This window comes from Drosophila gunungcola (genome assembly GCF_025200985.1).
Source record: "Drosophila gunungcola strain Sukarami chromosome 3L unlocalized genomic scaffold, Dgunungcola_SK_2 000002F, whole genome shotgun sequence".
In the NCBI taxonomy this organism is placed as follows: domain Eukaryota; kingdom Metazoa; phylum Arthropoda; class Insecta; order Diptera; family Drosophilidae; genus Drosophila; species Drosophila gunungcola.
In genome coordinates, this window is record NW_026453178.1 from 1,168,488 (window position 1) to 1,194,760 (window position 26,273).

At 37.9% G+C, this 26,273-nt stretch overlaps 6 protein-coding genes across 7 annotated transcripts in view; 2 read left to right on the top strand and 4 right to left on the bottom strand.

Moving 5' to 3' along the window:
• Positions 1–6,871: 6,871 nt before the first annotated feature.
• On the top strand, positions 6,872–9,089 carry LOC128257824 (UPF0489 protein C5orf22 homolog). Its single transcript, XM_052989034.1, has 2 exons — positions 6,872–7,611; positions 8,001–9,089. The coding sequence occupies exons 1-2, from the start codon at positions 7,014–7,016 to the stop codon at positions 8,900–8,902; spliced, it is 1,500 nt and encodes a 499-aa protein (XP_052844994.1). The 5' UTR covers positions 6,872–7,013; the 3' UTR covers positions 8,903–9,089.
• A 142-nt stretch (positions 9,090–9,231) lies between these two features.
• On the bottom strand, positions 9,232–10,453 carry LOC128257828 (protein canopy 4). Its single transcript, XM_052989037.1, has one exon. The coding sequence runs from the start codon at positions 10,413–10,415 to the stop codon at positions 9,747–9,749; it is 669 nt and encodes a 222-aa protein (XP_052844997.1). The 5' UTR covers positions 10,416–10,453; the 3' UTR covers positions 9,232–9,746.
• A 269-nt stretch (positions 10,454–10,722) lies between these two features.
• Positions 10,723–12,534, bottom strand: LOC128257500 (ATP-dependent (S)-NAD(P)H-hydrate dehydratase). The gene is made up of 2 exons (XM_052988537.1): positions 12,019–12,534; positions 10,723–11,865 (listed from the first exon to the last, which is right to left on the bottom strand). The coding sequence occupies exons 1-2, from the start codon at positions 12,343–12,345 to the stop codon at positions 11,293–11,295; spliced, it is 900 nt and encodes a 299-aa protein (XP_052844497.1). The 5' UTR covers positions 12,346–12,534; the 3' UTR covers positions 10,723–11,292.
• Positions 12,535–12,803: 269 nt separating this feature from the next.
• LOC128257501 (uncharacterized) lies at positions 12,804–14,001 on the top strand. Its single transcript, XM_052988539.1, has 2 exons — positions 12,804–13,159; positions 13,217–14,001. The coding sequence occupies exons 1-2, from the start codon at positions 13,112–13,114 to the stop codon at positions 13,976–13,978; spliced, it is 810 nt and encodes a 269-aa protein (XP_052844499.1). The 5' UTR covers positions 12,804–13,111; the 3' UTR covers positions 13,979–14,001.
• Positions 13,830–15,345, bottom strand: LOC128257502 (protein Gemin2). The gene is given in 4 exon segments (XM_052988540.1): positions 13,830–13,950; positions 14,454–14,766; positions 14,768–14,977; positions 15,040–15,345. Coding segments are annotated over 3 exon segments (738 nt in total). The 5' UTR covers positions 15,256–15,345; the 3' UTR covers positions 13,830–13,950; position 14,454.
• A 5,613-nt stretch (positions 15,346–20,958) lies between these two features.
• The window catches only part of LOC128257797 (protein lingerer), a 31,465-nt gene continuing 26,150 nt past the window's right edge, over positions 20,959–26,273 (bottom strand). Inside the window, exons 5-6 of one of the 2 annotated variants that reach the window (XM_052988996.1) lie at positions 25,783–25,845; positions 20,959–24,585 (exon numbers count right to left, since the gene is read on the bottom strand). In XM_052988996.1, the coding sequence (XP_052844956.1) occupies positions 23,392–24,585; positions 25,783–25,845 (1,257 nt within the window). In that variant the 3' untranslated portion in view covers positions 20,959–23,391. The remainder of the gene's footprint in view (positions 24,586–25,782; positions 25,846–26,273) is intronic. The other variant, XM_052988997.1, reaches the window with a different exon arrangement.

Consider the following 26,273-nt stretch of genomic DNA (forward strand, 5'->3'; position numbering starts at 1 on the left):
TATACACCCTAAAGCTATTAAGACATTTTAAATTATTATCGTTAAGACTGATGTTGCACTTAGTCTCCAAAAAAATCATATGCAACTGAAAATTCGCATACCGAATTTCTCACCTGCCTTTCGCCGCTTGGACTATTTCTCCACGCTCACAAAGTTTTTGAGTAAAGTTCATTGATATTTTTGTGCAGCGGTGTGCGTGTGGGAAGTAAAACGCGTGTATTTGTGTTGATTCATTGAATTCGCAAGCCAAACTAGCTCTCTCTCGCTCTCCACCCGCTCTCCTTCCACTACTTATTTAATTTATGGTTACTCTCTTTTTCAAGAGAGCACAGTTAATTTTATATTGCTCTCTAAATGAATGCAAAAGTTAATGGACCAATAATTTGGAGATAAGAAATTATGGAAGTCAGGAGAATCGGAATCATCAATGAAGTTTTTGTCTTCTCTTCAACGAAAGCTCCTTCGCAAGTTCTCCCCTAAAACTGTCGTTATTTTGGAGACTCCACGAAATGTTTAATTTTATAACCATGACCCTGATATTTACACCCAAAAAGAATATATGCACATATACACACATACCGAAATCGCAAGGAAGGACAATTTCAAGGATATGCGGCGCGTGCAAAAATTTCTCCACAAAACAACAACATTTTGAGCTGCGCCTGCGTTGCAACAGCTTTATATACAAACATGTATATCATATGCATATGTATTCCGTTAGGTAAAGCCCAGCACAACGTGCTTTTATATGCGAAGCGACGACTTTGAGCGAAATTTTCATGAATGAAAGTCCCACGCAGAGAAATAAAGAAAGAAAGCCAGACAGGGACGGAGATAGGCAGTAACAGAGAGAAACGGCAATTCGAAATCTATGCTTCACCCACGCACTTTTTGCACTTGCGACTTGGGGGTCTTGAGATTCCGGGGGCGGGGCACGGGGCACGGGGCGTAATTCCCCAGGACTTTACTTCGCTTTTGACCCTGGCGCGTGGGAGGCTAACAGCTCGTCTGCAGCCGGGACGACAAAGAAGAAGAAGAAAGAGAAGTCCACTGGAAAAAAATCTACAAACAGCAAGGAGAAAGAGGAAAACCAAATTTCAAAATCTATAAATTGATGTTACCCTATAAGAGGCTCTTAAGTATCAAAAAAAAAAATGAACAGAAAAATCTGCTTTTAGATCTTAGTTTTTAATAACCAATAATTTTATATGTATTTTCAAAACAATTATAAAATAAATACTTAAACCAATTAAGAGAGCGAGTAAGTAAGGAATTCCAATTTCTTAAATTTAATCTTACAGTAGTGTAAAATCGTACAATATAGATCACACTCATCTTGATCTCAATATTACGAAAACTGAAATGTTAAATGTTTCTAAGTTTAAAGGTACACAGATAAAAATTGTTAATTAGTTAATTCATAATAAATACTTTGTCAAACATTTTTATCTAATAAAATTAACAGGGCTCTTTTTTATTTCAAAAATATATTATTTGTTGACAAAGTTTTATATATTACTGGTATTTCTTGAAATAACATTTAATTTAACGAATAGCAAATCACGAAAATACACGGATAAAACTCTAGAAAACTCAGATTTCAAAAGATTTGTTAATCCTTTTGCTTATATTAGCGGTCAAAATGTTGGTAATTTTGTTCAGTGCCCCTCTTGAGTTTATAGGAATCTCAAGTAAGCACCTGGATAGCTCACTTCAAAAGGCTGCTCAATTGCACGTTCCGCGTGTCTTGGGGGCTGGCCTTGACATTACATATATTTCTGCCAGTGTAGACACCAAGGTCAGTCCTTAAGGCTTTATTTTTCAATAGCACAAATTTAAAGTATAATTCCAGCCAAAAAGGGAATACCCAACCCATTTTTATAGCTCAATGAATCACCTGACGCATTATCTGTATTATCGCAGTAAACTTAAATCAAAACTTAAGAATGAAATTGAATTTCTTGCACCTCACGATTGGCATTTTCAAATAGCTCAGGTGACGGCACTTTGCCTTGATTATCGGGCCACCTATCGTCTAATCAATTTAAAGATGATGACGCTCGCGAATGTGTTTAGATATAGTATATACACTCAGTCATGGCCATTTCTGATTTTGGATGATTCCTACCCATGAGGAAAGTTCTGGGAAAATGGAAAAAATGGGGATCATCGTGATTTGCAATGCGGAGAATTCTTTTCAATTCTTTTTATATCAGAGTTTTTTCATAGGCCCCTTGAAATTATTATGTTACTGGCAAAGGAAATTTTATCTATTAGCTGCGTGCAAACTCCGAGCTACAACTTATACTTTTGCAATCATAATGGCAAAATAGTAGAGGGTTATATCTAATATTTGAAATTTTAATTAATAATTTTAAAGTATACTTAGTTTTCATTGAAATAATTCTTCTTTAACCCACTGGTAGCAATATTCTCCCACACTACTTTTGCATTCTGCTTTACTGACCTAAAACAACTCAAATGGGATTAAGAATTTGCGCGTCCGCTTATCTGCCATTCATATTTCCGTTCTGCCTGATCAGACATACTTGTCGTACACGCACACACATATTGGCACTCGTATTTGGGTATAAAACCAGCCCACATCGTTGTCCAGCCCCCAGAGTTCCGTTCCGAGAGATTTCTGTGAATCACTCGCCCATGTGAGCAGCGGATGTCGGTGGGCGCCACACGAATCTCGAGAATCGAGAATCGACCATCGACCATCGACCATCGACAATCGACAATGGACGTGCCTTTGACGTTTGACTAGCCCAAAGAGGCTGATATATCTCACCGATTCTCTACATATATATTCTCCAGCCTTTAAAATTCGAAGCACTCCAATGACGTTGTTCCAGACAAGTGTTGCTCAAAAATTAAAAGCCAAAAAACTAATAACTCAAATAAAAAAAAAAAATGTAGTCCACAAAATGTATTCAAATTACTATTATTTCATTCTTTTTCTATATCTATTTGTTCTAGAACACTAGTCGTATGCGCAATTATTGTGTTAAAATTAGATCCCTGCTTTGAATATATCAAATTTTCACATACATTTTTGCAGCTTATAAAATTATCTGGTTTGGCTTCTTTTAACCCATAACATAGAATTATTATTAATTACATTCGATCTTAGTTTGATCTGGATCACCTGTCGTATGCGTAATAACTTTTGTAATTATTGTTTTTTAATGTCCCAAAACTTGTATATTATATTTATTTACCCACTTGATAAATATTCCTTTTTTTAATTTAACAAGTTAACTGTTATTATCAAATATGAAAAGTTTCTCCTTTTTATAGACGTTTAAAAAAACATGTATTTGTTCTTAAATACAAAAAACTTCTTTTAATTCTTGCTTTATATTCTAAAGTGTGAAATTCCCCCATTAAATGATATGTGTTTCAGCAGATAAAAGAGCCATTAAATGGCTAAAAAATCAGAACTATTCCAGACGCAAAAAAAAAACAATGAATTGAAGACGCAAAGGGGCAACAGATGGGAAACAATAATTTGGCTTTGGGCGCCCACGCGAGCAAAAGTTGCGATTGATATGAAACAAACTGCGACCTGACCAAATGACTGACTATTCAGCGAATTGAAATTCGAATGACGTTGGTTGTACCCACTTTGGGCTTGCTGCTGTATGGCTCCTCTGACTCATTTCACTTTGGCCATTTCACTCAGCTCACGGTGGCTTAAACAGCAAAAAAGAAAATAAAATAAAACAAAATACAGGACGAAAGGGAAAGGCAGCAGCATTTACACCAGAATCAAAATCCTTCTGACGTCATTCGGCGGTTGCTCAATGAATTTTCTGCATTTTATTTTACTGTGAAGTGATTGCGAAATCTTCATACTAGGAAACTCATAATTGCCTTCTGTATTTAATGAATACATCAGTTTTAGAGCTGATTACATTATATAAATATTACTTTTATAATCACTTGTATATAACTTTTATTTTTAGTAAGTCTCGACAAAAAATTTTTTTTTTCTTATACACTAATATATATATATCTTTTATATACTCCTTTAAAAATCATTTAGGAATTCTGTAAAACAGAAGCAAAATTTTAACTTTGATTAATCTTAAGAGTGTTATAAAGTATTTCAAAATTCAGTAAATAGCAAATCTAAAAATAAGATCAATTTATTTGATGCATTATTAATTTTGTTAGGAATTAATAAATACAATTTAATAAAGTCCTACATATTTTTGTGGCTTCCAAATAAATAACAAAACTATTACTAGTGTTGCCTAATAACAAATTCGCGCTTATGTCCTTGCCCTTTTTTCTTAAGCACCCCTCGTTTTGGCCTTTTTTTGGGTGTTGACTTTACGAGATTGTATTTTAAAACTAGAGCATTCGGGCGCAGAAATTTCCGCCACTTTCACTTCTTTTTCGCCATCATCATCATCATCATCATCATCATCATCATCGTCGTCGTTGTCATCGCCCGTCCATCCTTCTTCAATTGAAATGGCGGAGGGGCTAACGAAGGTTAATGCGAGGCAGTGTTCGACCTCCAGGGTCAAGCTGAAGGCAAATTAATTGCGAGAATTGGGTAAGGCGGCTAGAGAAAGCGCGGAGCTACTGTAATTGATACAAAAACAAAAATGAAAAGCCAAATTGCAGCCAATTGATTCAATCAAAAGTCGAGTAAAAGGGGCGATGCTCTCAAAGTTGGCACTTCCGTTTCATTATAGGGAATGGGGATATCCCCGTCCACAAAAACTTTTTATACAACCATCCCGATGATATTTTTTCGGAATTCTTATGGGTGTGCAATGAGCTGGCAGCTCCTTAATTATGTTGACCCAAGTAATTTGTAAAGCAAATATAGAGCTTTCCAAGGGGCCTCGGTCTTTTGCCGCCTCCCACCCCCACTTGATTAATAACCGGAAGAAATACATTAACCAAATTGATTCAGTAATTGGATTTCGATTTTTTTGTTTTTATTTATTTTGCTTTAGAAATGCTGCTGCCATAATGTCTAATGTCTCAAATCATCATGGCTTTGTAAGCAACTTTAGTTCGAGTGACTAATTGTTGTTTAGTCTTTATTGTCAATTTACCTAATAAATAAGATTGCAAAGTTATGTTATGTTTTTAAAGATAATCAATAAGATTTTTATTGGAGGTAAAAAATTATAGGAAACTATTTCAGAAATGCCTATTTCTTAAATTGTAGCTATAATCCAAAAAAAACGTAGAGTTTTTAATTAATTTAAGTGAAATATATTTCACATTTCCGCGGAAAAAAGAAATGAAAAATAAACCATTCAATATTGTTAAAAAATAAATCAATTTTTATTAATTGTGAATGTCAGATTTTAATTTAAACGATTTCAGTAGTCTTTTGTGTATTATTTTTGACAATTTTAAAAACGTTTAAATCTGAACCTCAAACAGAGTTTATAAATAGATTAATGTAATGTAATCAATCCGATTGATTAAGATAGTACAGTTTTAATCATGACAATGTGTATCTGGGAATTACTTCGATTGGTGGGTATTATAAGTCTGCCATTGAGGGCGCCGCGGCCCACGCAATAGCTTGGCCCAAAAAAAATGGTAATAAAAGAAGAGCTTCGCTGTATGTACTTTGCACGAGGGACACCCGCAGATGTATATATACTATTATATTTTTGATAACGCTCGACGGCGGAAATATTGCACGCCAACGCCCGAGCAGCGCAGTCGGCGCTTTTCCAGACCGCCAAGCCGCCATTCATTTCCACCAGCTGCAAAAAGGCAAGAAACACAGAGGCAGCCAAAGATACAAGATACAAACGCACAGATACAAAGTTACGGCGGCCAACTCACAGATACACACTGTGCCAGCATTTTACGCATTCCAATCAGCCATGTGGGCGTCCAATTCCCCGCAAAAGCAAAAAGTCCAACGAAAAAGACAATATACCTATACATGTATATGTAAATATATATAAATCTTATGAATGAAAAGCTTCTGGGAAGCGTGGGCGGAACGCTGGGCCAGCTTTTTGCGGGCTAAAAGCTTGCGAGCCACCTTTTCTCAGTCCATCTCAATGGCAATCGCATTATGCCAAGCGTCCGAGCTTCGGATACACACGGAATATTGATTGGACGTAAAGTCTCCAAATGCGAAGTAACCTTGAAATGTGGGTGGTCGGTGGGCGGGGAGTGTGAGATGTGTGGATTGCGGATTGCGGATTGTAAAGAGCTTGTGTGTGGGCTGAGCTTATAAAGTGATGTTTAATTAATGAACTGCTCTCCGTAAAATTGCCTTCAAGAACTATGAAATTAAGACTAAAATCGTTGTTTTGCATTTTTTTTATAACAGTTACAGTTGTAGGAAAACATCAAATTTGCAACATATTTATGAAACATTATGTTTAAAGAAAAGCAACCCCTTTTTTTTTTTTTTTTAGAGAATATATTTAAGTAAACGAAAATGTTATATTAACTAATCATTTGCTCTTAAACCACAACTTAACTAATACAAATTTGTTTAACCATACAACAAAATTTTACATTTTTAAAAATGTTGATATGAAGTTTTTTTTAATGACAAGTACAAATTTTAAATATAAATAATAGGTAATTTTTATAAAATTACTTGTATATCGTCACTTTACATAAGCCACCTTTAAAATAAAGCAATTACTAACTTGATATAAGTTTTATAGATATATTATACTCTTTAAGAGAATCAAGTATTATTAAATATAATAAAAGCGGTTCATGATTACGTACAATATTTCAAATTTGGCGGGCGCTATTAACGATAACAATATGAAGCTATCGATATTTTGTAACTAGTTAGCCCGTATTCTAGGGTAACCATGCTTAAATTAAACTTATTTTGCCTCGCGTGAACTGGTAACACTGCCAAACAGCTGTTTGTGGTCAAAGACCCCCAATAAAAATTAAATGCAAAAGATATAAAGTCTGCCTTCTGCGGAAGTAACCAAAGGGCGTGATTAAAAACAAGGATTGCTAGCCAAGTAAACCGAGGGAAAATGGAATCGGATACGCTGGATAAGGAAAGTGCTGCGGCGGCCCTGAAAAAGCTATCGCAAAGTGAAAGTCCCGAAAGTGCGAAGAAATGGGTGCCGACGTCTGTGGACGAGGGGGTGGCGGAGGTGGAAGGGGCACCGCCAACAAAGAGACAAAAGACTGCAGACGAAAAAAAGGAGAATCCGGAGAAGAATCTGAAGGAAAAAAACCGGGAGGAGGAGGAGGAGGAGGAGGAGAGCGAGAACAGCGAAGATCTGGATGATGATGACGAGGAGCAGGAGGAGGATGAGGATGAGGATGAGGAAATTCCCTTACTAATCCCCACTCGGGAAACTCCCCAAAATGTCACCCAAAACAGTCTTAGGAACTTCCAGCGCATCCCCGTTTTCATCGTGGACTATCACAACGATGTCCTGGAGTTTATCTATCGCTGCCTGGCCACCCGTCATCTGCCCCTGGCGAACAACACCCTCGTGCACTTCGATTCCCATCCGGATCTGGTTATACCCCGACATATAGCCGCCAGTTCGGCCTACGAAAAGGACACGATGCTCAACGAACTGAGCATCGAAAACTGGATCATGCCCACTCTATATGCAGGTGAGTAATCCTTAAAAAATCGGCAGAGCTCTATAGGTAGTATGTACTTAAGTCTACGGTTTAGAATAGTTCAGGTACAGAATTGGTTACAAACTTAAAATTATTCAATTGGCATTCGCCAGCTCTCTGGTTTTAATAATTCAAGATAACAATTTGGGTATTTCCCAGAGATAACTTTTCGCGTGATTTGTTATGAATTTTAAAATTAAATATTCAAACAGTCAAATTTTTATGGATTAAATCCTTATCTTTCTTTAATAGAATTGTTATTAGGTTTCTCTTAGAGTTTGGTATTATTAAAATCAAATTCCAAACGGCGTATATATGTTATAATTTGTTTACCTAATTAAAAAGCTCAACTTAACATTACTTTTAACTTTCGCTTTCAGGTCATTTCAACCGGGTGGTGTGGCTCAAGAATTCGTGGTGCCAGCAGCTGCCCACTGGCAGGCATGACTTCAAAGTTGGCCAAAAGGAGGACCGAATTGGCGTGGACTGTCCACTGGACTACTTTATAGCCGATGGCAACTACTGCACCACCGAAGATCTCCAGGAGGTGAAGAGTGTGGAGCTGCAGGTTCACGATGCAGACAACGAAAGTCTCAATCCCAATGATTTCCTAACGGAGGAGGATGCCAAGGGATTTGTACTGGACATAGACCTGGATTTCTTCAGCACCTCCAATCCCTTTTTGGAGATCTACAAGGATGCTGATTGCTACAATCAGCTGAAGGAGATCTTCCATTTCGAAAGCGTGGAGAAGGTGAAAAAGTCGGGCACTGCCACCATAGCCGATTATTTGGCCACGGCGGACAGGCGACAGACGCAGTTGGAGGCACTGAAGACGATTTTCTGGCATTTGGAGGAGGAGCGCAATCTTGAGGGTTTGGAGAAACCAGATGAGACTGTGGTTACCCCGGAGGTTTATGCCAGGATTGTCAGACTTGCTGAGCAGCTGCAGGAAAAGTATCCAGATGACGAGATCGACTGGCATTTGATCTTCGATTCGGGCAGCACCACCGACAATAATGGCTTGCCCCACCACATCAGCACCGCCGAAGAGTTGGAGACGTACTTTGCGAACTTCAAGAGATTCATAGAGCGACTACCAGTTCCACCGGTGGCCATTACGATGGCCCATTCCGCTCAGGACGACTATTGCCCCCAGGATCAGGTGGCATTTATCGAGGAACGCGTTCTACGGCTGCTACGCGACGTTTTTGGCGACAGACTGCATGAGAAAGCCATTCTGCACTACATGGACGATCCATGGGACGTGATGAAGCTCTAAGCAAATTAATATCTAAGGGTTTTCGCACCCGCCATCTCGAATTGGTTCACGATTTTACAAAACTCTCTTGGGTGCGAAAACCCCGCAATTAGGAGATCCCAGTAGTAACTTAAAGATCGAAAATCCAATTACGATTATAACAATATTTTTTACTTTTAAATATACGCAACGTATTTATTACAGACAATTAGACAAGTCTTTTATTTAAGATATTTCGGCAAAACATTTTTGTGTTAATATTCAACGTTTTAATTAATTTGCTTGTTAAACAAATCAATTTTATTTAAAGCATTGAAACAATGCTTTAAAAAAGAAAACCAGTAAAATATATGATAATGCAAATATTTATTATACTTTAAAGTAAATACTAAGTTTTAACAGGTATACAAGGAAAACTCTTTGATGAAATGCCAGTTGTTTCTGGGAAATGCTTGAAATCTCATTTATAAAAATGCTTAGGTGGTTGTAAGCACCTGGTATTTGTGTCGATGGGGGTTGTCCACCTCATTGAGGGCAGTCAACTTTTAATTGTTGACCCCAATTCGTGGCCGAAATCAATAAGCCAAAGTCCCCAGGCGAAACTTTCAGTAACATTTTGTGGTTCAGTCGATGTGGAAGTTTTACAGATAAAATTGAGATACAGAGTAAGTTTACCTAAACTAATTATACACTTTTTGCTTTGATTCTATAAATAACACAAATATATCTTGTTTTCCATTTCGAACAAAGTTAGGGATTAGTCAATTGAATTACTTTAGTTTTCTAATATGTTTTTGTGGAACAAGAATACTAAATTAATTTAATTTTCAAATTATTCTTGAAGATACTAATTGATTTGATGGCTTCACAGCTCCTCCTTATCCCCCTTGGATTTTTCGTGTTTCTTGGCTTTTTTCGCTTCGGGCAGAGCAAGTTGCTCCTTGAGACATTCCCTTTCTTCCTGTTTCTTGAGGACATGGTCCTCGCAGAGGTGTTTCCTCAGGGACTTCTCGTCCTGGTGCTTGAAGTACCAATCGCTGATGGTTTCCTCGTACTCCTCCAGTAAATTCTCGCACTGTGTCTTCATCTGGGTGACCTCCACCGGTGGCTTGTCCCACAGCTCGTAGGGTATACCCAGATCGACCTTGACACCCTTGTCCACCAGACCGTGAAGAGTTTGGAAGGTCTGCGACATTCCCTTGGCGAATCTGGTGCTGTCCGATCGCTCCTTGTGCAGATTGTACTCCAGGACTCGTTCGCAAATATTCTCCAGGGACTCGAGCAGTCGCAGTTCACTCCGGCGGTACTCGGTGCGTTTCTTGGGCTTCACATCATCCACGGAATAGCCAATCTCTATCACGTCGTGCGATTTTCCGGTCTCTCCAAGTCGCGCTTCCAGTTCGGCGGACAGAATTTTGCAGGCCTCACAGCGATTTGCATAGCGAACTCCCTGTTCCTCTTCGGGGGAATCCCCTTTGGCTAGGTGAAGGACCACCATGAGTCCCACAATTATTGTAGCTCCTTTGATGCGCATTTCTGTTTATTATTTCGAAAAACAATAATAAAACTGACGTGGAAATGCCGCTCGCGATAAGAAGACAGTGTTGCGAAACATCCAAAAGTTAGCAGCTCTGACGGTTTAGCATTTTACTCGCCAATTTATTGGTTTGCAAAAAAAAAGGCAAATTTAGGTTTATTGTTTTTTGTTTGACAAAATATTACTTTAAAGTATTACTAAAGAATTAAATTAAATAAAGCTCAAGATTAAATTTGTTCTTTTATTTATTTTATAGTTTTTAACACAAACCATGTAACATAGAGATTATAAAGTACAATTTTGTTAGCCATTCCAGTGAAAAGTACTTAAAAATGTTTAATTTAATTAAAATTAAACTGGATAAGAACAATAAATTCTTATCAGTATCGGATTATCAACTGTTTTTTTTAAGCAGTAATCCAAATCGAGACCATAACCAAATTATTTTTTTTAACGAAACAACAAAAAACAAGCACTTTAACCGGTTATAAAAAACTTGTAACAAAGGTACTAACAGCTTTTTTAAATTAATAGAATAACAGGTGTGAAAGCACATGCTTTTAAGTGGCGGTAACGAATTTAAATTAAATTGTTTAAAACAGCTTTAGCTGTATATTAGGTTATTTGGAAATAATGCATATATATATTTCTTATTTTTGGGGCATCAAATAAATAATTTCATATTTTTAAGTTATCTCGATTGGAGAAAATTTGAATGGCCAAAAATGTAATGTTCAAAATGTAAGCCTGCTTTTAAATCCTGGCTTCGGCTGATATATGATTATGTTGTATTTAAAGGTCCGTAAAAAAGTTTACAAAAATACAAAATATTTTTGTTAGTTTATAGTCTATTTCGGACACTTGTTCAGACTTATTAACAGTCGCTATTTTCAAAATCAGCTTGAAATGTAGAGGCTATTTCATTTACCATATCACTTGCTAGCAAGCTACGACCAAACTTTTGAAATGCAGCTGAGTTTAGTCTTTTCACAAAATAGCTTGAAGCACATGCGGCAATGAGCGCAGGATTTGGTTCATTTGACTGCAAGGACCAATAATAAAAAGTTGCCAAAGATCCGCTGAGCAAATCGCCCTGACCTCCGCATCTACGACCGGAACCATCAATTGGCATTATGTGGACTTCGTTCCTTTGGGGAATATGAACCTTGTCATTAGCTCCCTTTTCAAGAACCACAACTCCATCTCCAAGAAGAGACATCTTTTGACGAGCAGCATCATTATCTTCTCCAAATAGTCTACGGAATTCCATTACATTTGGCGTCAATAGAACATTTCGCTGTCCACAGATCAGCTCTAAGTTATCGTTAAGAAGAAACAATCCATCGGCGTCTATAACAACTGGTTTTTGAACATTCAAACAGAGTTTCAGAATGTTAGAAGCAGTTTTCAAGATACTCGGCTCCCGACCCAATCCAGGACCAATGACCTTTAAAGATATTAAATTTTTTATTATTAAGGTACTAAAAAAATACGCAACCATTTGTCATTTGTAAAGGTTTGGTTTTCAAAAACGAGTATTCAAAAAAAAAATTTCAAATCTTTGTCGATTCTAAGGTTTAAAAGTATCACAAGTACTTACAACTACATGAAGTCGTTCCAACCACGGTGTGATTTTCTCTACTGCGTCTATGGAATCCAGTACTGGATGTACGATAAGATCAGGACTATAAGACTTGATAATCGCGGATGCATTTGAATGACAGAACACATGCCCCAAATCAGCCCCAACTCTTATCGATGTGATGGCTGCGAAGTACGGTGCACCAGTATATTCCAAAGACCCACCGATTACGCCTATTCGTCCATACTGCCCTTTGTGCTTGTTGTTAGTCAACTTCGGCACTACTGTTTTGAACAATGCCAATAGCTTTGGCAAATGTACCGGTATTTCAGTAATTGTTGACATCGTCCTAGCTTGATTAGTATTTGTTTTATTATTAAGACTAGTGAGGAGTTAAAAGACTATCGACTGCATAAAAACATCTGTTGCTTTGTCATATTTTCGTTGTGAAATGAAAATAGGGGATTCGCACGGGCTTGCATTTGCAGTAAAAATCAAATCGACTTATGTTTTCGACAATCATAAAAAATTGTTAGATCTGATTGAAAATTTTTTTTCTACCCGAGCTGAAAAATTTTAAGCAACATGATTTTTTAGCAATCTGGTTATTGGATACAAATTTAACAAAAATAAGTACAAATTTTAAATCTTTTTTTGAATTTGTTCTCTATCTAAACTAAACAATTTTAATTAAAATTTAAGCCGTACACAAAACTGATATTTGCTTTAAATTAAATGCTTTTGTATTTTTTAAAAATTTTGTATTTTATAAAAATTAAAAAAAAATTTTATTTGTGCTTGTTCATAAAGCCAAAATATCCTTTTAAATTTGTTTGGCTAGGAAAAGTGAGTTGACTGTTTCAAAAATATTTAAAAAGTATCCTTAAGCCATAAGTGACTTTACTATTAAAAGTATATAATAAAACAAAAACATTTGGCTATTAATATCGACATGTAATCGACTTTGAAATTCACTTTTAACGGCTGCCCCGGCAACGAGTGGCTCCAAAACAAAGAACCACGCGCTTTCACCCCCAATCCTCAAATCCCGCCAGTTAAGTTGGCCCCTTTTCGGCAGTCAAGTAGACTTTCACTGGAAGACAGCCAAAAAATGTCACACAAAAGGTTTTATGTGAAGTTGGATTTGCAACTTCATGCGGTTGGTGGTGGAATCGATGGGATATAGGCTAAGCTCTAAGGCTATTTCCACTTGCAGCTCACCTGTCCAGGCGTTTGGCTCTGTTCGCACGGATTTTTGGAGGCCACCATCAAGACCTTGGGCTACTACTTTCGAACCGGTGCGATGGAGCCGAGATTTCCGATGCTGTGTCACGATCAATTCACGATGGAGGGATACTTCAAGAGTGTGGGCTGCTTGGAGGACATGCACGAGCTGCTGAGAGCTGAACAGTTGGAGATAACCGTCTGGCAGAATGGTCGCAGGCTGGCCTACTTTGTGGGAAATCTCTCGGATGTGATGCAGCCCACGATTCCGCGATTGAGCTGCGCCCACAGCTCCAATGTCCAGCTGTTGATGAAGGCCACGCCAGCGTTTCCCGGGATCCTGGCGCCCAAAGTGGAACTCTCCGCGCAATTGACCACACAGGATCGAAGAAAGGGCTGCAGTTGCTCTAGTTTCAGAGAGCAACCCGTTCCTCCGCCAAATCGCCATGTGGAGAGCCGTTGCCTGGACCATTTGGACCAGCCTCGGAAGCAGCAATCTGTGTGCCATGGCAGGAAATCCAATTGTTGTCCAACTGCGAGTTACACCGGATGGAGAGGAGACTCGCCGGAGCAGCAGAAACAGCAGGAACGACGTCTGTCCACTTGCTCGAGCACCACGCAATTGAGTAGTCTCAGCCAGAGTTCCTCGCTGACGCAGTGCAGCCACTTCTCCAGCTGCAGCAGTCCATCAGACGAACATCACAGCAGTTGTGACATTTGTCAAGCCTACAGACGTATGTTTCCTGCTTATTAAACAAACTAGAATATAATAAAGGAATAGAGGCTAACCTATCTGTTTTAATTGAATTTATAAAGAATTTAAACTTTTCATTTGAATACGAATTTTTGTCGCCATATAAGTAAAGCTTAACGGAATTTTTTAAACTTGACAGAAATCATTTTTGGAGATTATGGTATTTTTCAAATGGAAATGAAAATTATTTTACGTAATATTTTTAAATAGTGTACTATAATGTATAACGTATATTAAAATATATATTTTAACTAATCTTTGCAAACTTAAGAATCTCAAAATGTTTCAGCACATATATGTTATTTAAATCAATAGTTAAGTTTTTAAATGACGTTTACAAAAATAGTACTTAACATCGTTGGGTAAAACATGGCTTAAGCTTATTTACCAGAGTAGGTTCTTGGCTCTTAAGATTACCAATCTGAACAGTCAATTTGTGCTTATATTAGGGCTTACTAAATCAAGAAATCAATACCTTAAATATACTCCTTGAAATCACTCTGGGCAAAGACCTGAACAATGAGGGTTAGTAGTAGATTGTAGGGCGCTGCTCGCTGCACTTCCTCCGCCTTTAATTGATTCCTCAGATAGATGCAGGATCGGGCGATATATCGAAGGGTGCTGAAGACATGAGGTTCCAGCGGCAGATGCAGGCAAACCAAGGTGGCATATAGCCAGCGGGCCAGCCAGACATCCTGGAGGAGGTCGATGTCTTGATCGTTGACCTGCAGCCATTTGCTCAGCATTTCCAGCAGGTGCTCCAAGTCGCTTTGGCTCAAATGGAGCAAGTGTGCTCAAGAGTGGCTGTTGATTGCGGCAGAACTCCTGCCACTTCTCCTGATCCGAAGTTAGCGGGGGTTCCCCACTCTGGTCGTAGTTGTGGCTGACCAACTCCTGGCGAAGGATCAAAACCTGGGAGCGAGCGGCTTGAAAGGATTTCACCTGTTCATTCCGCCATTCGGGCGTGGTCAGCAGGCACTTAAAAGGCGGCAGAGCGGGCTATGAAATATATAAATAACATATATTAACCATCTGGTCTTTAGGCGATTTTCTATACTTACATTATCCAACATTTCGAAGGCCTTGTTTCCCGCATTATCCTTGATTTTGGGGGATCTTTTGGTCACCACCGCTGGACAGCGTTTCCTCTCGTACATCATGTGCATCAAGTACTCCTCTCCGGATTCTGGCGGCTTCTTGGGATCGAAACTGGCATCCGGTTCGCGGATCTCCAGCGCCTGGAGTTGGAAAGTCTGCTCTTCGGGCTCGTGCTGCATGTTTATCACCGTATTTGTCTTAATTTTGGTTGAGTTTAAATGTTAAGACTAGTGAGGAGAAAAAAATAGAGAATCATCGATGTCAAAAATATTGGACATATCGATGTTTCTGCACACTGCTTACTGAGTACATTTACCGCCTGGGCACTGCTTTCTATGATAAGTGAGAACGGCGCACTGCTTATTTTAAAACTGGTCACACCGACAAAATAAATACAAATCGTAACTATCGTAAATTGTTAAAATAAAGCTTTTTTTTTAGATTTGTTGAATTTGGAAAGTATTTGATTCAAAATAACTTCTTAGATTGTCTTATTTACACACAAATTAGTCTCTTTGTTTTGGCTAAAATATTTTTCATATAATTATGGCTTTTAATAAAACATGTTCTTGTAGCATAATGCTTTAAGTTTAACTTGTATTGATATAATTCCCAGTATCTAGGCGGTTTAACTTACCCTTCTATGTTTTAACTGTTGGTGAATAAATTAAAAAAGAATTTGGTCAAAATTATATAATAAAGCTTCTTAAAATTAATTACCCTTTGTTAACCATTTTGAGCCTTTTTAATAACCGGCTTCATCCCGAATTTCCTTCTTTTAAATAATTTTAATTTCAATCTCTTCAACCAGCGGAAAATTAAATAAAAAAAAGGAAAAAAGGACATTCTTATGCAAGTCGTTTGCACGTATTATTTTAATCAACGGCAGGCCGAGACAAAGCGATCTTGGCCATATAACAAAGCCCGATTGTATGCCGTCGTCCTGCGAAACATCCCAAGACCCAGGCAATAATAGGACTATAAAAAACGCATTTCATAATTGTCCAACGAGACAGTGGGCGGACAGTCGGGACCTGGGACTCAGGCCCGATTTCAGGTTAAGCTTCAGTTTCAGGCTCAGGTGTGTGCGTGCGGCCTTTGTGCAAGTTCTTTGGGGCCGTAAAATAGCCCGTAAGGAGCAGGCTGAGCTCAATTAGCTGTCAGTCGCAGGACGAACTTGGTCTCGACAAAATCTCTTTTTTTTTTTGCTCGCTCCGGCATTGAATTTGCAAATAGTTATGACCGGCAAAGTGCTTATTAAGCTGCCAGTTTAAGTGCATGAATTAAATTTAAAATTCATTAAAAGTAAGCGCTGAGCGCAAAACACATTGACAAAGGGCGCAAAGAGAGGGAAATTGGAAAACTGACAGAGGAAGATACATATGTTGTCGAATGGAAATTGCAGACATTTCGGCTGCTGTTTGTGTTTTTTTTAGTACACAGGAAAATATATAATAGAAATATATCAATTTTTTCATTTTAAAATACATAAACTGTAACAGATAAAACCAAACAAATATTTTTAGATTGCAACATCGTTAAAGTAATAATTTATATACTTAAGAAATTTTTTAATTTTAAGAAAAGAACATTGGAAAAAATGTTAGTATTTCGAGAGCTGCTGCTCAGATTTTCTGAATTTAAGAATGATAAATTAGCTAGGGCTGTTTTATATTATATTTCAGCTGCTGCTGCACAGATTTTCTGTGGACATATTGAAAAAATATAAAATTCTTGAATAAATAGCAGATTGCATAATATAAATTAAAATTTAAGAAAGATAAATTAAAAAAATTTAAAAAAATATATTTTCTGGTTCAAAGAAAAGTATTTTGGATATTTTAATAATATAAAGTTCTTGAACGCATCGCAAAATTAAAAAAAAATAAGAAAAAGTAATGAAGGTAATTCAGATTGAACAAGTATTATTGGTCTATTATTGTTTTGCCTTTCTTACACTGTATGTTTTATTAAGGAAATCATAAAAGAATTGTTAAAAGCCAACAAAAACGGAGCAAAAGGATGTAAGGATCCAGCAACATGCGTCGACATCCAGACACTGTGTCGCTTTTCTTTTCCCTCAACCCTCAGCCCCTTTCCTCCATCCCTCAACTCTTTGATGCCTTTTCCAATTGTGTTGAGGGAATGGAAAACTTACTGCACGCGCTTTTCTTTGGATTCCTTCCTGGTCCTTTCGCCTATTGCTGCACTGAAGTTTCTAGTTTCCGGGTCGGATCATAAAAAAAACTGTATCCGCATTTGTTTACTTTCCCTTTGCAGTCAGCAAAACTAATTTCCATGGTTGCAGGACCCCCACATTTCCCTTTAACCGTTCGGCCTACGTTGGCATAAAATATGCCACCAGGGAGAAAAAGAATTTATATATATACGTATATAGCCAGGGAAAATCTTAACTGTTTATCTGTTTGTTCGAGTGTGTGTGACAGTTTCCCAACTCTGTTTCTATTACTTTTCCAGTTGGTTGTTTTTCGTTCCCCCTGAAAGTTATTGTGCTGCATGCGCGCCTTTTAACCTTTTCTTGTGTATCTTTAATCATTTTTAATTGAAATGCAAAAGGTCTGCGCAAGGCTTTGGTACAGAAGGTCTTATCTGGTTATATAAAACACCATTTCCTCCGATGCGAGCGGCTGGCTCTCCCATCCACCGAAATGCCTTCCTCATCCAATTTGGCGGATCATCATTTGCAAAATTTGTAGGCAAATTACTTTCATCGTGTGCGTAATTTAAAATTTAAATCAAATTTAGTTTGACCTTTTTGCGAAGGCTAAGGAAACTCGCTTAGGCTTGTTTTCTTCAATAATTTAGGGCTGAATACATTTTAAGCATTTTTCATAAAATTTATTAGGCACCTTATTCGTTTATGGACTAGAGACTTGAATAAATGTTATTATATTATTGGAATACAAAGATTAATTAACTGCAAAATATATTTTTTTTGTTGATTTTTATTTCCCAATTTTGGAAAGAAAGAAGAAAGAAAGTTTTATTGTAAATGTATCAGAATCTTTTTAAATAATGTTCACATTTTTAAATTATCTTTTCTTGACTTAATTTATTAACAAGGGTATAACGGTCAACAAATTTAAATTTCATGAACATTGTATATATATTTGTGAAAACTAAAAACCCCAAAACCATTGTTTAACAAATAATTTTTGAGAAAGGATCATTTTAAAATTAAAATGAAATGCAGCCCAGAATCTTGTGAACTGTTTGAAGATTTTAAGAAATCATAATTTATACCCGAATACAAGCAATTTATGCACATATGATTTCCTTCTTTTGATTGCATGCATTTATTCCTAGTTGTTCGTCGAGCCTTCAGCTTTCAACTTCCGACCCAAAACTAGTTTCGGCCATCTCCTTGCAAAAAAACAAAAAAAAAAACGTCCGAAAATATGGATCTTTTGCTGCGCTTAGCAGGCCGACAAAATTTTCAATTTCTGGCCGAGGTCACCTAAACCCCACACAAGGACACCCACAGTCAGAGTCAAGGCCTCGACAGAGGCTCGCATTTGCAACAAGTTTAAGCACAAAGGATGAAAAAAAAAATAAAATAAAACAGGTGCATTTGCGGTGGCTCTCAAGGCGGCGGCTCGTGTGTGCTTAACCCTCTTCCTGCCCCACCCGCCAAATAAGACCCCACCATCAACCATCAACCATCCACCATCCACCACCCACCTGCTAACTGTTGCCTACCACTTTTCAAATCATCCACATCCGCATGAGCATCCGATGTTCTGGCAACCTTGAGGGCTTAAAATATACGGCCCAGGTGTATCAAAGGTACAAATACAACACAGACGGCAGCAGCAATACACCGATAAAAAACAGTTTTCATAATATTTAATATATGTATTTAATACTTGTTAAAGTACCTACCAGAAATCGCAATATATCCATATATAATATATGAATGCATTAATTAACTTTAAATGAGTATCTGATTAGTTGCAGTTTTACTAATATCTACAACCTTGGAAGAATAATCAGCGTGACCTTGAATTTGTTTAAATACCAATGAATTAATTGTAATATGAAGTTGTATATTATATTTTAATAATAATCAATATTATTATAAACCTGACTTACACCTTATAAATAATTTGTAAAATTGTAAAATGATTTTATCTCTGTGAGCCCAGCAAAAGCTGTTGAACTGTTTTTAATGCAGCCAAAAGTGAAGGCTTGAAATTGAAAGTCATGCTATAGAAATGTTTCGAATGCACTGAGTCGTTTAAAATTTCATTTCAATTATTTGGGCATTTCAATTATTTGGGCAATTGTTACGCATTCGCTCCCCACTGGTCGCACACTGCGTATACGCAATATGCTATACATATGTATGAACATCCAGGCCAGCAGGAATCGAAGGTCCTCACAATTGTGTTTACCCCTGTTATGGTTGCGTCCACAGCCACTGATTCCATTTATGGGACTTTTATTTTTGTTTCTCTGCGGTTTGCGTGCTTAATTATGCACCAGACCCCCAGAACAGATCATATATTCGTACTGGTATATGTGGGTATATATGTGTATACATGTGTATATATGGCAATGGATTCTTCCGGCCCCAGCGCCTTTAATCCAGCCGGGCTTTCGTCAAATGTTCTGGCCTAGTTCTGGCAATCTGTGCCAAATGTCCCTTTGGCTTGGTTACACTCAGTGTTTTCATTCCATTTCGTCTGGCAGCCAAGTTTGCTTTGCCCTTTATGGATAAATTAGTTGGCAGCACACACAGAAATGTGGGTGTTACATACCCCACATGGGGGTGTGTATATTTGCCCTGGCAAATCAAATTGAGTTTGCTTAATTATTTAGATTAGCAAGTTGCCCGAAAGACAACCAACGACAGAACGATTTATCACAAAGCCCGAGGAACTTAGCGAAAATTTCGCATACCAACTGTGATTGCTTGTCCAAATGGGAAACTGGAGTTTGGGTTGGAGCCATTTTCAACTGGCCAAAGTTCCCAAAACAACTTATTTCCTGCAATTTGTAAACTTCTTCTGGCTCATCAATCTGCGTTAAATCGATTACGTAAATATATGCACGGATGCCAGCTTACTGACAATTCCATTATTAGTGGTCCACAAACATGATTATTTAATGAATGGCCATAAACTGAAAAGCTTGGTTAATATTTAACAGAATATCTGTTTAACTAACGACTGACTGTTAAAATAATCATGGCAACTAATTGTTGAGCAATTGCCTTTAACAATGATTTACTAAACCACGAAATAACCATACATTTTTACATACATACATTTGTTTTTATTATTATTCTGCAATTTTGTGGACACGGATTTCATTTAACTGTCGGTATCAAATGATTTTAATGTGTGCAATTAAAAGTTTCAGTTTCATCAATTTAAATAATTGTGTAATTAAAATGACTAGCAATTAATTGTGTGGATTTGTTCATTAGCTTTTAATGAATGAAAATAATCAATAATAATAGTAATAATTATTGATTTATTTCGTGCAATTAATAACTAATCGATAGAAATAATTTATTAAAATAACTTCATAATAATTATAATTCTGTAAAACTTTTGTTAAATCAAATTATGTTCCTGAACTTTCAGTTTTCATCCTTAATTCGTTTCCATTACCAGCATATGTGCTCCCAAGCATTTTCCAACTTCTTCTGCTGAAAATCGAAACTCCATGAACCATCATCATTTTCATTAGCTTCGATTCTTCTTTGCCACATCACTCCCAATTAGTTATTTCCGATTCCCGGAAGCCAAATGCAAAACGACCCATAAATGAGATAGTGAAAATTTTACGTTTTCAATTTAATTTTCCCTCTTACCGTGAATAATATCGCAAAGGGAAAAAGAAACACAAATGGAATGGTTCATTTGAAAATTTCTTCCTTTTTATTGTTGCACGTTTCAACTTACTTCAGTTACGATTACAGTTGGTTTTTCATTTTCATTTTCATTTTCTTCTCATTTCGGTTTGTGTGACATTTAATATGCATTTTTTTTATTTAACCATAGTTGGTTGCACACCAATCGTAACAAAAAAAGAGAAGGTCGTAAAACTATGCATAAATATTTATGAACGCCATCGACAAATGTTGAAATTATTTATGCAAAAAGAGAGGAAGGAATAACTTATATTTATGCAACCAAATGTTTTTACTTTAGCCGGCTTTAATATTAATATCAATTATTTAACATTACATTTGGTATATATTTTTTTACTCTATATAAAATGTTTCTGTTTTTTTGTTTTCTTTTGCATATTTTTAGGTTTATTGGTAGGCCAAGCTCATAGAGGAAATAGGAAAAAAGCTCTGAGAGATAAAGAGGTTACTTTCAAAAGGTTTTTAGTTCGTAAGGCAGCAATTTATGAAGAATTTGTATTTGTAAGTCGGGTCTTTGTTCATCGATCTTGTTGTTTTCTTGTTGTTCTCAACTATTTTCACTAGAGGAAAGTAAGGCAGCAAGTTAAGAGTAGAGAGTTTGTATTGGTATTTCAGCAAGTGCTTTGTCACATTTAAGCCGCTTAGGTATACATTTATAAACACCCATATACACATATATAATGCATGTATACATATATATATATATCTATTTGCTTGTATAACTATATATATCTACCATAAATATGTTAATTTAATATGCCTGGATTTCCGTATATATCTTATCATTCCGCCGACATCTAGTCGTCTAACAAATCAGTACAAATTTGCCTTGTTTGTCGGTTCTATAATCGTCTGCCAATATTTCTGATCACTAAAACTAATGCCAATTATTCAACGCTAAAATGGTGTTCTGGGGCTTGAGAGGATTGTTAATCAATAATCAGATGGGATTAAGCTTTGGTTAATAACGATAATAAGATATCAAATTGGTTGGATATATTTAATTGACATAGAAGCTCCCATGCACCGATAATTTTAGACAAGAAATAAACTCTTAATTGTAAAACTAAAGGAACAAAAAAAAATATAATTGCAAAATACTATGACATAATTTCATTAATTCATGTGATAAAAATAAAAATTTCTCTTAAAATAAAGTGTATTTTTAAATTTAATTGAAGTTGCAAAATGTAGTGTCCATCATCACATATTTTCCATATTCCCAACACCAATATATAGTATATGCCCTTCAAAAATGTTTAACTACAGGATAATTTATCTGGACTACTGCAGCGCATAAATAGTTTTATTTTCAAGGCTGCTGCCAATTTCTAAATTTGTTTTTATGATAAAAACATAAGTAAGCAGGTTATTAATACAATTTGTAATCATTTTAAAATTAGTTAGGCACTTCAACCGCAAACAATGAAACTGGATTCTGGGTTTTTGTCCTTAAATCTTTGCCAAATAGGAGCCTAGGAAATGCGAGCAGCGATTTTTAATATTTATAAAAAAATATTATTATTCATAAGTATTTTATAAATTTGATGAAACTCTGGCAAGCCTCTTGAAGCTGTTTTTCCTAAATGTTTAAGCCTTTAATTTGTTATTCCATTAACTTACATTTTTGTTACACTCACTTGTGTGTCTGTGTCTTTGTTTTTTTTCTTTTGTGGAAAATTTTTTTCATTGATAGTTTATCACAAAATTTCACTGGTCAGCAACTGTTTGCAATACTTTTATTATTTTGATGGGTATGTTTTCAAGTGATTAACACTTTTGTAACTTCGGAAATTTGAAGTCTTGCTGTTTTTAAAAATAATTTTATGAAAAACTTCTATCTTACTGTTAATTTATGGGCTATCTAAAAATATCTATATTTGACTACCGATAAAAAGAAAAGAAAATAATGGATATAGTTTTGGATAATAAGTAACATTTTGGAATCAATAGTGTATTATTTTGTAACTCAAATTAGAAAAACAAATCTAGGTTTATATTTTACTTTAAATATAATTCACATTCCCAGCTAATTAATTTCTTGAATAATTTTATTAACAATTTCTTGAAACATTTTATTTTTGGTAAATTAAACGATGGACAATGGGCTTAAAAATGCCAATTTTCTTATAAAGTGTTTTGTTTGAATGAAAAAAATTATATCAAGACCATTTAAGGTAGTGCAGTTGTTGCCGACCAGTTTTCTCAATGCCTGTTTCAACGCTTTCTTTAAGGATCACTCGAAGTCGCCGGCCTGACGCTGGCCCAATTTGCTCCTGAACCCCGACATGTGCTTGCCCAGACTGCGGCCCGCCGATGAGATGATGGAGGACGACAAGGACGACCCCTCCTCCGCTCCGTAGTTGGCCTGATATGTGACTGGGAGCTCTGGCGACGGGGCCAGGAGCAGACCTCACGTCCGCACGAACTTGTAGACGATGAGGAACACCATAAAGGACAGGGCCACCAGGACGACGGCGGTGACCACCTTGGCGCAGGTGTTCAGCCCCGACTCATGGGGATTCAGTGGCCGGGAGCTCGTGTGCGTCGCCGATCGCCTCCGCTTGGTGGCCAGGCCCCTGGCCAGAGCCGGAAATGCCAACGACTGGGTGAAGGTGAGCTTGTGTATCGACTCGCTGAGGCTGTACGGACCCACGGAACCCCGGGCAGCGGCCCTCAAGAGCACGTACTCCAGGTCCAGGGCATCGAACAGGGAGTAGCGAGCCGTCATGGTGGAGGACCTGCGCCGTCCGTCGTGCCTGGAGTCCCTATCCCTATCTCTATCCCGGTCTCTATCCCTATCCCTATCCCGCTCCCGATCGGATTGCGGCTGCAGCCAGGGATCGGAGACGCGTTGCTGGACGCCCGCCACGCCCACAGCGTAGGCGGAGCCGGAGGACGAGCCGCCGGTGGTGGTGGCCCCACCTGCCCCCGAGTGGCCACTACCCAATCCACCGGCACCGCCCAGGCTGACCGCGGCCACGGATGTCAGCGACGACGTCGTCGATGAGGAGGCCGAGCACAGACGCAGATTGGTGGCCAGTCCGTTGTCGTGGAACTCGTTGGCATCCTCGATGGAGGTCTGGTCCGGCGAGGTCTGTGCCCGCTCCAGGGCAGCCGCATGTTTCATACGCAGGGCAAAGAGTCGGGCATGATCCGGATGCAGCAGGGCACTCGACTTCCGCCGCCCATTGCCACTGGGCACCACGCATATGCTGTTCCGCATGCCCCTCCTGCCCAGCGACAAATTCGGCGATCCCTGGGTAGGCGTGCTCGTCGGCGACACGTGGCAGGATCCGCCGCCCGTCTGGCCCAGCGGCAAGTTGTGCACCCCCGGCGGCGCAATGAAGGCGTTCGGCGAGGGCGAGGCCTGCACCGAGTCGATGCCAGAGTCGCCGGCGTGCAGGGTATCACAGTACAGGGAACTCCGCCGATCCGTGGACAAACTGAGGTGGTTCGTGCTCCGCCTGGCATTCAGACTGAGGTTGGTGCTGCCGATGCTGCCACTGCCACTGGCCACCTCGATGGCCACCGGACTGCTGACACTCGTCTCCACAATGGCCGGGAACACGAACGACTGCCCATCCGCCTCCCCGCGCGGCGAATCCTGCAAGAGTCCAGATCACACATAAGATGGGTTACCATTGTTGGGATATCATTTTGTGTGGGTGGGGGAGGGGATTGTTATCAAAGGGTTCGGGGAGTTTTTAAGCTGGTTTCTCAAGTGCAGTGCGGCATTCGCTGCTTTTCGGGGTTGTGGAGTGGTTAATTCTCAGTGGTGACTTGGTTAGTTAGGTGGCGCAAAAAACTTATTTCGGTAGCAGTGGTGGACATTATTTTACACTGGGGAAGATGGTGTGTCGTCGAGCTTACTTACAAAAGGTGAGCAATGACTGATCGATAAGAAAAGGTTGGATATTACTAATAGACATTTCGTTATATTTTAAAAATCATTTTTTAATTTAAACATTGCTTATAACATATAGCATAAGTTGCGGAATTATTAAAAAAAATGTATTGTAAAATGTCAATTCATATGAAATAATGGTTTCAATTAGGTAATCTTCGAGTCGTAAAGTAATTTTTAAAGATTCAGCTAAATTGCAGTTAATATTATATGCTAGCATTGCCTTAATCGAATAATTAATTGAATATTTAAATAAAGCATTAAAAAAATTCGTTACATTGCAGATTATTTCCCTTTAAAATATATTTATTTTTGGTCTCGTTACTTTAGGATTTACATCCTCAAAAAAAATAAAATTAAATCAAGTTCTTAGAATGCCAAAATGGTAATTAAGTCACGAGATTTTTAAATCATAAAAAGTGTTAATTGAAAGGATTACACCAAATTGCGATATGGAAATTTCAATCAACAATTGCATATTTATTCCAAGCCATGTGTAAGCGCAAATATAAAGCAATTTCACCCGAATTCCCTTCTCAATTGTCGACCAACCTTTGCCAAAAATTGTGCATGAAAAAATAATATTTTTTTAGCGAAAAAATATCCCAATAGAATTACATGAAAAACGAGTTCTAGGTAAAAAACACATGTAGAATACACAAAAATAACCTCAACAAGATTGGTTACTGTGGTCAGATTTATACAATTGGTAGTCAAAAACGATTATAGCTCGTTGGAGGCTTTTTGTTTTTATTCAAATTGTTAATCGAGGCATGCAAAAAGACTAGTTAGGAGTTACGAGTAGCATATATGGTAGATATTAGATAGAGAGTTGAGAAAGTAAGTGGAGCAGACTAGAGAGGCTTGAAAAAGAGGAGGAACTGAATGTAACCATACCCGCTGACCCTCGGGGCCGCTGTTACGACGCAACTGAACGAAGCCCTCCTGGCGCAAGAGCGGCTACCACAACAGACCGGCAATTAAAACCGAACCAGAACCAAAGCCAAAACCAAATCCAAATCCAAATCCAAAAACCATAACCAAATGTCACAGCCATAACCATAACCATAACCGAAACAAAACCAAACACGCAACGCACACACAAAAGGATATGTATGTATTTAAGGCGGGTGGTGGTGTTTGGTGATGTTTGGTGGTGTTTGTTGGTGTTTGGTGGTGTTTGGTCGTGTTTGGTGGAGTTCGGTGGTGTCGGTATAGTGGGAAGAAACAGAGAGAGTCGGAAAAACAAATTAACGCAAAAACAACGGGCCACAGCATAAAAACAACTCGCAAACTTAAAAAAGGAAAAAAGAAAACTGAGAACTAAAAAGCCCCATTTTTGGATACTGTTGCGGTTGCTTTTTCCCCACAACACATTTATTGGTCTA

Excerpts from the sequence above, each read along its gene's own strand:
- LOC128257824 (XM_052989034.1), top strand. The coding sequence starts at position 7,014 with ATGGAATCGGATACGCTGGATAAGGAAAGTGCTGCGGCGGCCCTGAAA. Across the intron at positions 7,612-8,000 it reads CATGCCCACTCTATATGCAG|GTCATTTCAACCGGGTGGTG; the intron begins GTGAGTAATCCT and ends TTTCGCTTTCAG.
- LOC128257828 (XM_052989037.1), bottom strand. The coding sequence starts at position 10,415 with ATGCGCATCAAAGGAGCTACAATAATTGTGGGACTCATGGTGGTCCTT.
- LOC128257500 (XM_052988537.1), bottom strand. The coding sequence starts at position 12,345 with ATGTCAACAATTACTGAAATACCGGTACATTTGCCAAAGCTATTGGCA. Across the intron at positions 11,866-12,018 it reads TGGAACGACTTCATGTAGTT|GTCATTGGTCCTGGATTGGG; the intron begins GTAAGTACTTGT and ends ATATCTTTAAAG.
- LOC128257501 (XM_052988539.1), top strand. The coding sequence starts at position 13,112 with ATGTCACACAAAAGGTTTTATGTGAAGTTGGATTTGCAACTTCATGCG. Across the intron at positions 13,160-13,216 it reads TGGATTTGCAACTTCATGCG|CTCACCTGTCCAGGCGTTTG; the intron begins GTTGGTGGTGGA and ends TTCCACTTGCAG.